Source organism: Plectropomus leopardus, chromosome 23, assembly GCF_026936395.1.
Source record: "Plectropomus leopardus strain MGB_pleo_1.0 chromosome 23, ASM2693639v1, whole genome shotgun sequence".
NCBI classification, from domain to species: Eukaryota; Metazoa; Chordata; class Actinopteri; order Perciformes; family Serranidae; genus Plectropomus; species Plectropomus leopardus.
In genome coordinates, this window is record NC_142198.1 from 15574387 (window position 1) to 15586695 (window position 12309).

At 39.4% G+C, this 12309-nt stretch overlaps 1 protein-coding gene across 4 annotated transcripts in view; it reads right to left on the reverse strand.

Annotated features, from left to right (window-relative positions):
* LOC121962165 (phosphatidylinositol-binding clathrin assembly protein) overlaps positions 1–12309 on the reverse strand; it is a 102601-nt gene that overhangs the window by 19283 nt on the left and 71009 nt on the right. For 3 of the 4 annotated variants that reach the window (XM_088073766.1, XM_088073765.1, XM_042512372.2), the window contains exons 12-13: positions 11320–11420; positions 8803–8913 (exon numbers count right to left, since the gene is read on the reverse strand). In XM_088073766.1, the coding sequence (XP_087929892.1) occupies positions 8803–8913; positions 11320–11420 (212 nt within the window). The remainder of the gene's footprint in view (positions 1–8802; positions 8914–11319; positions 11421–12309) is intronic. The other variant, XM_088073768.1, reaches the window with a different exon arrangement.

Genomic DNA, 12309 nt, shown 5'->3' on the forward strand with positions numbered 1-12309 from the left:
AAGAATTAGTGTCTGTGAAACAGACTGCTGCGTCGCTTCACATCACCTGTGTCTTTGCCAGATCGTAGCGCATGAACACACCACAAAGACTACATCAGCACCTGCAAACCAGCAGGAGGCGGAAATGTGAATTCGTAACTCAAAAAAACAAACTGAAAGTCAGACGGATTACAAGTTGGCCAGTTAGCACATTAACAACACAACGTGATACTGGAAGACCAAGTAATATTTACCATGCACCAGTGCACAATTACACAAAACACGACAGTTTAGATTGCTTAAAGCATAAACTGTACGCTCTGAACAAAAATGTATTTCTTGACAGGCGTCGCCACGGATTAGCGCTTAATTCACTAATCAAAATAGCAGCTGCACAAATCTGAAAAACACTGAAGAAAACTCGTGTTTGAGGGGACGAAACTTAAAGAGCAGAAGAAACTGATTTCAAAAAGCATTTAGTCCCAAATCTAATCAAAGCCGACTCAACTTTCAACCCCGCTCCCCAAAACTTTTCACTCTCAATTCGACCACTTTGGACGTTTTTTGATCTGAGAATATTGCTGAGCTGTGCCTCCTTAATGTGAACCATCAGATCTCACCGCTAGCCTCGCTGTTAATTGAATTCTTCCTGTTCTATTTTTAGCATTTACCTACACGGAGAGAGATTCCTGTTTAAAGCAGACTCTACTCTTTTATTACTGTCATGCAGCAGCCTCATTCTATCAGCCTGTAATCCCTGACTCAGTAGCTCGCAGCACTTGTTCTAGATGATTGATTTATCTGTTCGTGGCTGTCATGTACACACTCCAACTCGTAGCGGTGATTAGTTTTGAACATGTATGTGTTTGTGTAATCGGGAGAGTGTGTAAACTGGACAGTAGGTGCAAATGACAGAGTAATTTCTGGTGTTGGTGCACGGGTGTGCGTGTAAGTGCCTGTTAACAACTCCCCTTGTCAGCATTCATCCAGCTAATGGCTTCATATTACTCCACTGGTAGAAACCTGGAGGTGTGTGTGTATGTGGTTATGTGTGTGCATATATGGGAGAAGTGGTGACTAGTAGCAGAAAAACAAGAAAAAAAGGGATTTTTAAAGCCAAAATGAAAGCATAATCTCAAAAAGCTGCAGATATTTTACATAATTTTGCATTATCGTGTGTTGACGGTATCAAGTAACCATTACCTTCGCCGCTAGAAGAGTCAGACTCAACCAGAGATTACTGGGTGACACTGATGATGGATAATGCTTCTTTTGAATTATGACAGCAAGGTTAAATAATAACAAAGGGAATATTTATCAGGTTTGGGAACATTTTTTAAATTACAGAAATGGCGGAAATAGGTGCTTATAACATGCTACGGTACTCATATATTTACTTTATTTTACTTTCTTTTATTTAAGTCACTCAAAGGGACATTATATCTAGTATATAACAAATGATGATATACTTTGTTATATTATGTTTATGTGCTGAGACATATATGTTTTTTTTTAGATTGTTTATATTAAAGTGTCATTTTTTTTCCTTCATATGATGTTTGATTGATAGAAAGACTTAAATAGGAAAAAAAATCAATGCATGGAGACAAGGCGACAAAAGCCAGAAACTAGACGAAACAGAAACGTAACAAAAAAGAAAAATGTGAATGTAAGACAACGCACAGCTTCCCTGCAATACACATAGGAGGAGGAGAAAGGGGAAAAAAAAGAAAGAGACTAAACTCATGGTGGGAAAAAAAAAGAGGGAGGAATAATATTTAGTTAGGAAGCGGTGTGCCGGTCTGACAGTGGTGCTGACACAAGAGATTCAGAAAACACTTTTCCTGCTAGCTTAGCAGACGGGAGAAAAGGAGGGAGAGGAGGAGAAGCACACAGGGACGGAAATAAAAGAGAGAAAAGTTAAAGAAATGAAGGAGAGAGAGCAACCGCTATCTCTTTAATTCTCCTGACTCTAATTTCTCTCCCATTGTGGGCATTTCCATTATTGTTGTCAGTGTGATAAAACACTTTGGCAATGTGGGTGATTTTTTGTTTCTTAAACCAGCGTGTCAGTAAAGCCTAGTGAATTAAATTGAACCAAGAGAGCAATAGAAGAGAGCGGAGATAAAAAGGGGGGAGGAAGAGAAGAAAAGAAACAGTGAAGTAGATCACACAAACAGCACCGGGCGGATAGAGGAAGGAAGAAAACAGGGAAGGAGGGAATTGGGAGGTGGAGGAGGAGGTGATGAAGCGAGCGCTGAGAGCGTCGTATTGAACTGGGAGGATAATGCTATCAGTGTTAGCTTAGGTGTTTCAGCAGAGGATTTGACAGTCAATGGAGTTTAAGATCAAACGGGGGGGAGAAAATCCATGTCGAGGGTTCAATTCCAAAACACTGGCAGGGAGAAATCTGTTATTTACTACTATTTAGTTGGATTATCTGAAGCTCTTTTCAGAATACATAACACTGCTGGATTACCTGTTAACCCGTTCAGAACCCAATTATAATTCTTAAACTATATATATACTGTATATATTTATATATATATATAGTAGTGATGGATTTCTTCTCTAAATGTATTCATAAATCATTAGCAAAAAATTGATTGGGATGCATTATCTGTGTTTTTCTTTGCGCAGAAATCGCCTACAAGTGACAATAAATGGTCTTAACAGACTTTTTTTTTCTAATTTTAGTTTTTGGAGATTTTTCCCTTTAATAATACGACTGGTATAGATTGAAAGGCCGCAGCATACAGGGCGCACACTCTACCAGGCGAGCTAGAGGTCGCCCAAATAGACCCACATATATACATTTGCATATAGGACAAGCCTTGCAGTTTTTGATAATAATTTAATTAGGTAATAAAGGGGTAGGTACTTCTTCCTGCTACCTTTCACGCATGGAAATTGGTAAAATTTGCAGACGGCATTCATTTAATATTTTTTCTTTCTATTTTGTATTGATATGTTTTTATCTGTTGTTTTTGTATTTTACATGTTCGAAATAAAAAAAATCAACCAATCAATTTTTTTTTTTTTTCTTTTTTCTTCTGGTTTAACAAATTTGTTGTGTTGCTTTGCAGCACAGACATGAGTCTCATGTTCTTTTTGCATAAGAATTGTTCTTTCCTACATCCAAAATACCTCCAGACATCAGATAATGAGGGCTGATTAATGGCTGATTTTTGTTTTGATCGCCTGCAGCAAAGATGCGTGGCCTGCAGTCGCAAAAATTAAGCAAATGTTTTCACAGACTGCTGCCGCAGGGTGCCGCGCAGCTTTATGACAGCTCTTCAAAAGTGGAGTCAGGCTGTTAGTTTAGATAGTGCTTGATTAGATAGGCAGCAGAGTTTTCTATGAGTGGAGCACATGATTTAAACGTCTGTATCATAGTCAATCATATTCAAGTGTGGGTGGTGAATTTTATATAACTCACCCGTTTACATTTTGACAAGGCTTTAAGGTATGCATAATTAAGGGGTCAGCTGCTTTGAGTTACAGGCTGTCTACGAGGCGTCACCGCTCACTCTACAGCTCCAGTCACTTGTCCAAATATGGTCACCTCGAGTGACTTCTGGCTCCAAAAATCCAAGATGACATGAGCCAAAATCCCAAGGTAAAGGCTTCGAAACACGAGTCAACAAACCAACAGGTGACATCACGGTAGTTACGTTCGTTATTTTTAAACCTTTTAGGGTTGCTACGCCTGTCAAGGTTTCCGTTTTCGCACAGTTATTTTGCAGTATGTTGGATTTCATTCTGGAAAATCTCTGAAACCATAAGTCCTTGATTTCAGACAGAGATAAGTAAAAGCAGGCTTCAGCAGGCACTATTGATTTTGTCTGGCGATATAACATCTGTAACTAGCAGATTCATGATTTTCCTAATCTCTGGCTGACTTTTTATTGTTCCCAGCTGACTCATTTTAAAACAACAACCTTTGTAAAATGAGTCTTACATATGAGGTTGATAGCTACATCCATGATATCATGCCCACAGACTGAAACTAAAGCATTGCTCTTGTATTGCAGTGCAGAGCTAGTTAGTCCTTGTATTATAATGAGGGAAAATGTGAGGTCACACTGTTATTGAATTCTAACCTAACCCTCTTAACCTGTCTCTTGTGCGTAAGACGGCATAATTGAGTGATACACTTATTATCAAACTGCTCTTAATAAGAACAAGATGTGCATTTAAACTTGTGCTGCAGGTTTACGTAAATGTGATTCAGTTCATACAAAGTAAGCCTGACCTTGTAAGACTGCCATTGTGCCTTTGTGATGAAGTGACTTGAGTGCTTATTAAGACATTTACACAACGGTGTGCATGTCTGAAAGGAGCATAGAAGAGCAGCACTAAAGATTGATGTTTGCTGATTACTTCAGTAAACATTACTGAGTTTTACTTTCAGAGGAAAAGGTTGACCATGAGTGTATTTACATGGACACAATCAACCTGTTTTATAAGGCTTATCCAGATAATTATCATATTCAGGATATGGTGTTTACATGAGCAACAGAGAAATCAGCTTGTTCATATTTCATGTATACAAGAAAAATAGCAGTACCCTGGTAACTGACGACTGCTGTCTATTTGTGCGGGTATGTTGATGTTTACAATAAAAAACCTGACAATGGGAGAGAATGTTAGTAAATATTTAACACTATACTGTACATTTACCACAACGTAACTGTGGTAAGATTGATCAGATTAGTTCAAAGGATGACAGGAGCAGCTGCTGCAGATGCGAGTGAAAGCAAACTTTTAAACCCAGCGCTGGACTGCAGGGTGCACTGTTTCCATGGCAACGCCAGAAAAACGATGGGCAACTCTAAAATATAACAGAATGATATTGTATGGATATGGACAAAGACACAGACACATGAATGAAAGTTGAAAATCTGAAAAATCAGAATTCTGATTTGAAAACCAACATAAAAACTTAATAAATGGGGATGAGTCTGCATCCCTCTGTGAGGAAAACCAAAACAGATACAGCAAATAAATTAACAAAGATTAATTAGCTGTTATAAAATAAATAGCATTCTTTCACTGAAAACGGAAGCAAAACTACATTCCTAAGTCTGTGTAAAAAACAAAAAACAAAAAACAAAAACCAAAGGAAAAAATAATTGCAAGAACTGTCAAAACAGAAAACAGATATGAAGGATGGGAAATTCAGAATACATTATAAAGACATCACACACTGTGCACTGCCTTTAAAAACAAAAATAAAATTAAAAAGGAGCAAGTACGCCTCCAATTCTCTGTACACAAATACAGTAAGATACCAGTTAAAAGTGGACAGAAGAAAAAATGGATAAAGAAAACAGATTTTGCAGAGGAGACAGAGGAAGAAGGAGAAAGGACCGTGAATTGTAAGGAGGAGGAGAGCAGATGGAAAGGAGTTGCCTGGGTGACTCTTGCCTTGTGAAGTGTGATGGGGAGACGGTGAGGCAAAGACGGAGAGAGAGATGAAATAAAGAGGGAGGGAGGAGGAGGAGGAGGAGGAGGAGGAGGAGGAGGAGGAGGAGGAGGAGGGTGGGAATGGTGTGAACAACAACAAAACAAAACAAAACAGACGAGTAGTCGCAGACAGATGGGACGGGGAAAAAGACAGACGACGTGCAAACAGACGTGGACACACAGAGTTACAAACACATATAAAGACACATGTGGACGAGGTACGTACGTACACACACACACACACACACACACACACACACACACACACACACACACACACACACACACACACACACACACACACACACACACACACACACACACACACACACACACACACACACAGTACAGTAGCTGCACACAAACACAGGGATTTTGTGAGTTGCTGCCAGTTACCCAGATGGTGTATTGGTAGTTGTCGTAGTGGCAGCTTCAACACAAGCTCTATTAATAGAAGGGAGTTAGTCCATCCAAAGCCTGAACCAGGCTGCTCGATGGAGTCACAAGCCTCCAACTGTTACTTCTGAGTGTAGCAGAAGAGTCGGACAGGGTTAAACAAGATTACAGCGAGCCAGAAAAGAATCCTACAAAGAATCTGCACTATTTAAACATCTGAAAACCAAAAGAAAAACAAGCTTTATGCCAAGCTTTATTAAGTAAATTTTAGAAGAAGAAATGCTTCAGCTGTACAAATGCAACTAATACTCCTGATAATGATGACAAAAATGCGTCATCAAAAAAAAGAAAAAAAGGAGCTTCAGAGTCCATTTGGAGGATTTTAAGATTTTCCAGATGTATAATTAGCGATCTCGCTCTGAATGATGCTACTGTTTCGATTAAGTCATACAAATTTGAGCGGCGTGTGCAGCGACTGCTGGTGTAAAACAGCTGGCTGATTAATCCTGGCAAATTTCCAGTAATGCTAATTGATGGGCGGCGGCGCTGTGAAATAATACGCTCGGCTGAATAAAGACGAGGCAAAATGTTTGAACCTGTAACACTGACTAGAGTTTGAACAATAAACGGCAACATTACTGGTTGTTGTGAAAGAAATTTGTCTGATCAGTTGTTTGGTAAATAATGATGATTAAAATGCACCACACAATAAATCACGATGCACAAAACAACTGACCGGGGGATAACTTGATGCCATTTTGAGGCAAAGATTTCCACTGAAACTTGAAGGGTAATTCTTTCAGTAATCATTTTTTATATTGCCACAAAAAAACAAAATAAAAAAAAAAACATGAAAAGACCAACTAATGATCCATGTGACCATATGTGGCACTCAGCCCCAAGCCCATTGTGTCCTGATGAAGACAAAGAGCTCTATAAAGGCTTGATAATTTTGTGGGCACAGTGAGCAAATACAAATAGTTACAGCTGCAACACTGTCTGTGTGAATATGTGTGGGAGCCGCAGCACTCCAGCAAGGTAGCCGTCCCACACTGCTCACGCTTGCATTGTGGCCCAGGCGTAAGTGACCCAGCGCTGGATTGTGGAGCACACCGTTTCCATTGGACAGCAGCCATTCTGATTTAAACAAAAATCTAATGAAATCTCTGTTGTTTTAAGAAAAACAGTGTTTTCTTTCCATGTGAATAAAAGATTGGTTAAGTTTCACTTTTACTGCGTCTGCTGCTCCGTCTGTGTCCAAAGTACGGTCTGTATTCCGACAGTGTGATGCTCTGAATAACCGAATTGTATATATTTATTCCAAAAGCTCTTTGAATAATCAAACACTCCAGTTTTTGTCAGAGTTACAAACACCCACTGTGTTCTAGAGACAGAGATAAATCAAAAATCAATATGTGGCTGTGAATGCTGATATTGCTGCCACAAATAAATGAACGGGAAACCCTGATGTATCTGTTGACTACTTTTAGTCATTGATTAACATTTGGTGTGCCAGCAAGCATTTACAGCAGCACAGATGACGGTGTGCTTGGGATTGAATCTATAGATAAAAACTACAGTGCTCATGACCATTGTGAATGAAGGAGCATGTCTCCCAGGGCAACAGTGTGACTCACTGATGCACATTTTTAGACACAGAGAAATTAGCTATATCAAGGTCCGGCTACAAAGATACCACGTTAGTTCTGGTCTTTTAATCAGATTTATTGTCAGTAAGACAAAAATCTAATATTACCAAACTTAACTTTAATTAAAAATACATCTAACTTCTGTAACCTCCTCTGAACTCTTGCAGTTTAAACCTGCACTTGTTTCTAAACTTCTTTTTCCCTTTATGACTAAAATAGTCTTTAGATGTCCTCTGCAGGTAGTCGCTCTTATCTGCTGGGCCTTGTTTTGAAGCTGTCGATAACTCGCCTTGCCTTAAAATGATATGCTTTGCAAAAGCGTCTTGGGACCCGAAAGGGTTGAGAAGTACAGAGATTGATTGTGTCAGTCGCTGAGCGGTTACAAGAAAGTAAGCCAATAAGAGGGCTCAGAGCCAAAGTCCCAGACCTGTAACACTTCGGAGCCATCAGTCTGAAGCTGTTACCCCAAAAGGCGGGAAACCACAGCGAAAGAGGCTGGAGGAGTTGAAGAGAGGGTTCCTACACATTGTCTGTACCATTCAAGACTTCTAGACGTTACTTTTGTCAATTTTGGTTAGTGACTCTATGATGTATTTTCTATCGGTTAGTTACTATTTGTTTAATTGCTTATAATTTGCAGACCTGTGTAGGACCCCTGAAAGAAAAGATGAGTTACTGCAGAAAAACCAAGACTGGGATCAGTTAACTTTGGTTCAAATGAACATATTTTTATCACTGTTTTGGTTGTTTTACGGGGAATAATTTTGTTAAAGCTTTTCTCTTTGTGTTTTCTTAATAGTTTCTATTTTTTCTTTATTATTATTTATTGGAGTAAGTTCTGGTTTTAAAATGTATTTATTTTTTAGAATTATTAAAATTTCAATTTGTGTCCAAGACTTAAGATGGAGTACTGTTAATGTTTACAACCAAGAACAATTGTATATGTGGTGATGATGACTGGTGGGTTTGGGGGGGTGGCTGTATGTATGTATTTTTTGTAAATTGTAAGAAATAAAAACCTTTAATCACAAAGAAAATTCAGCTGAACTTAAAGTCAACTGATCCCTCGTTTCTGAGTTGTACAGTTAGGGTTGCTGTTGTTACGGTATAAGGGACTTTATGTAAGAGCTTAAACAAACAGTCTATGTGAAAGAGCTGGAAACTACACACACCCACCCAATGTCAGGAACAACCACAAGTCGCAGGAGCTAGTCAGAGGGTTAGTTAAAAGCTATGATTGTGCTGCCAGCAAAGTGAGAAAGGTTTTAGTTTTCAGTCTGTCTGGACAGTCAGACAAAGCTGGCTTTACCGGCTGCAGGTTGTGGGCCGTTGTTACTGGGCGTGGCATTATTCCCAAACACGGCATCGAAATCTACAGCCATGGCTGTGGTGGTCTGCTGCAGAGGCTGGCTCTCCAATCCTGGGGGATGCAGTTAAATGTGATCCATTAAAACCCTGTTTTGGATGTTTAAACTGCACAAGATAACTGCTGGGCTATCTGACACTGCTTTGAAATTACTGCAGATATGTACATCAAACTGTAGCCTGGATAGAAATCAAGGCTTTGCTCGAGTGAGGATCCCACCACCTCCCGCTAAACTAATCCCATTAGATTAGGAACATGGACATTACAGTCTCCGGAGTACTGCCATTGTTGTTGCTTAGTAACTTGGGATTGTGTGTAGGCTGTCGGGAATGTCAGGCTTTCAGAGGAGAGTTAAGCCTGTGCACGAGAAAATCCACTGATGCACCTTTTGTTTTTTTGTCTTCATCCACATCCCTGTTGGGGATTAGGGCTTGAAGCCTCAGAGAGCGGTTGTCTTTGTGTGTCCACGAAACAAAAATACACCACAAAATTCACAAGACGCCACCAGGTCTATTGTGGTGTACTGTGACTGTTACCACGAAGCTTTCAGGAAACAGTGATTCATAATGATGATCTAGAATGAACTGAATATGGCAAATAGAAAATGGTTTATTAATAGAGTTTGCGTGCAAGAATCACTGTTTTTAATGTCATTCACCCAACTTGCACCTCGCACTTCTACATGTAAATTGCTCTTAAACCTATTTTTGGGTATTTTGCCATGGCACAAGTTTTATTAAACTAACTGGTTAAACACATGCCTTGACTTAACGAGATGAAAGATGGATGCCACTCTCATTTCTGTTAAAGGAATACTTCACCTCCCAAATGACCATTTGTATTTCAATTAATTACCTCACGCTGAATTTATGATAAAAAACTTTTGTTTTCTCGCATGCCCCAGTGAACAAAAAACCCAAAACCTGGAAAAATTCTTGATGAATTTAAAGTCATAGGGCTGCCTCTTGAAAGCCGGACACTTGAATAATCAGCTGGAGACCATCAGACAAAATTTTGCTGTTGTTAAACTCACCGTTAAACCCTAGGACTTAATATCATCAAGAATTTTTCTGGTGTTGGATTTCTCATTCACCATGGTGGCATGTGAGAAATAGAAAGTTTTCTTCAAAAATACAACGTAACGCAGGGTGAGTAATTAATGTCAGTATTACTGTCTTCTTTGGTGCTTATAGTTTCAATAAATTAAACTGAATGATTGAATTGTAGAGAATATTACCAAGCTAAGCATGTATGTAGCATGTCCATATCGACAAAAGTTTAAACATTTATATTTGTATGTGCGATCTAAGCAGCTAAGTAACGTTAGCTCCAGGAGGTAGCCTATGAAATCATATAAAAATGAACTGAATGGCAACTGGGCCTCTAATTGGGGACAGGTGTATATATGTCAAAATGTGCAGGCTAGTTAAAGGGAACGAGCATTTAATTGGGACAAACTTACATTTGAAGTTTTATGGCTTTTTTTAAAAAAATTCAAACTTTTCCTCTAAAAAAAAAAAAATCACAAACATGTTCTTCATTCTGCAGCCTGACTGACAGCTTCATCACTGTTTCTGATGTTAACAGCCTCGGGCGTTTAGTGAAGTATCCTAAGTGTTGTTTTTGAGAAAAGCACAGGGGATAGTTATCTCGACTCCTACGTCGGAGCACTGATAGCGTAAGGGGCTGATATCTGAGCTGAGAAGTAGCTCTGACTCTGAAGTCTGGCCAAACTAATGGCTTCAGATTAATCCTCTGTCATAACGCCTGTAATACTCCATGCTAACAGCGCTTCCAGATGCATCTCTGTGCTACTTTTTTATTCGAGCCGGCTGACTTTGAGCTTAAATGTCAACTTTTCTTTCCCCACGAAATACAAGGGAGGAATATACTGTACAGCAAAGTTACCATGTGAAAGTCAGTGTTGTTGCTCAGCATTTCTGCCGCAGCCACATTTTCCACACTGACAGACACGAAAACGAGGAGCTGCTCACTCTTCTTACAGGATTCATTATTACAAAAACACTGGGAGTATTTACAACATAAACACCTGCATCTGAGAGGTGTTTAACCCTGTCTCTACACAAGACACCGGCTGGGTCATGCAACATTAGTTTCTGAGGAAAAGGGAGGGGAATGATGATGGATGGTTTACATAAAAGACAAATGAATGGCTCGACAGATGGACGGGCAGACATGTGAATGAGTGGCCAGAGGGAGAATATCCCCCGAATGCCAAACACACTTTGAAAAATGACATACTGACTTTCTGCTCATTGATCTGAGTGTGTGCATGTAGGTAGTGACTGTCTTATTTGCATGTCTGCACCTTCATATATGTGTATATGCATGTGTCTGTGCAGGTTTGTATGAGTGTGTGTGTATATGTATGTGTGTATATGTGTGCGTGTGTGTGTGTGTGTGTGTGTGTGTGTGTGTGTGTGTGTGTAGGTAGCATACCTCCCCAGGCACTGTTGGCGGTGGAGATTGAAGGAGTGCTCTGCACAGCGGGGATGAAGGCCGGCTGAAGATCAAACAGGTCACTGTTCAGATTGGGCACACTGAGGAGCAAAAGAGTGGATAGAGAAAGAGAGGGGGGGAGAGAGACAGAGAGAGAGAGAGAGAGAGAGAGAAAGAGGGATAATAGGAGAGGAAGAAGGAGGAAGACAAAAGTGGTAGGATAAAGGAAAAAATGAAAAAGTAACAGAGAAATAGTGGGGAAAAAGAATGAGAAAAAGCAGTGAGGAGAGGCAAGTAGAGGACAGACAGATGAGACGAATGATGGAAAGAAAGGGAAAGAAATCAGTGAGAGATAAAGAGAAACAGAACAGAGAGGTACAAAAAGACAGATGAGCATTAATATTTAATCAATCGCACATAAATAGCTAAAGTCATGGGTAAAAATGTTCGTTTGTCACAGATAAAGATTAATGCCCGCTCTCTGAAGGGCTGTAAAAACTTCCACGGGGCAGTAAAACAGTTCGGAGCAGTAAATTCAGAGCGTGAAACAGCGTGTGCGTGTTGAGTATAAATTCTGTACCGATTATCGAGAACAAATAGTCTGACTGTGACTCTATTACAGCTGGAACCAGCTGGGGGTGAGATACAAGGATTTTGTTCTTTTGGGGAGGAAAATCTAAAACAGCTTGCAGAGTTTTTCTTTACATAAAGCACATTTTAACAGTGAGTTTTGAATAATAACAGTCATTCAAAGGTCTATTTTGTATCATTTTGTAGGTTTCAACCAATTTTGCTGTGAGCTTTCCTTTTCCCTAATTTAAGAGGACCACAGTGGATTCAATTTGTGTTAAAAATGAAGCCCAATCCTACATTCAGTGATGGAAGAAGTATAGTAAGTAGTGAAGTAAAAGTACAGATACCAAACTGCAAAAATACAGATATAAGTAAAAGTCCTGCAAAGAAAATTTTAATTGAACAAAAGTAGAATTA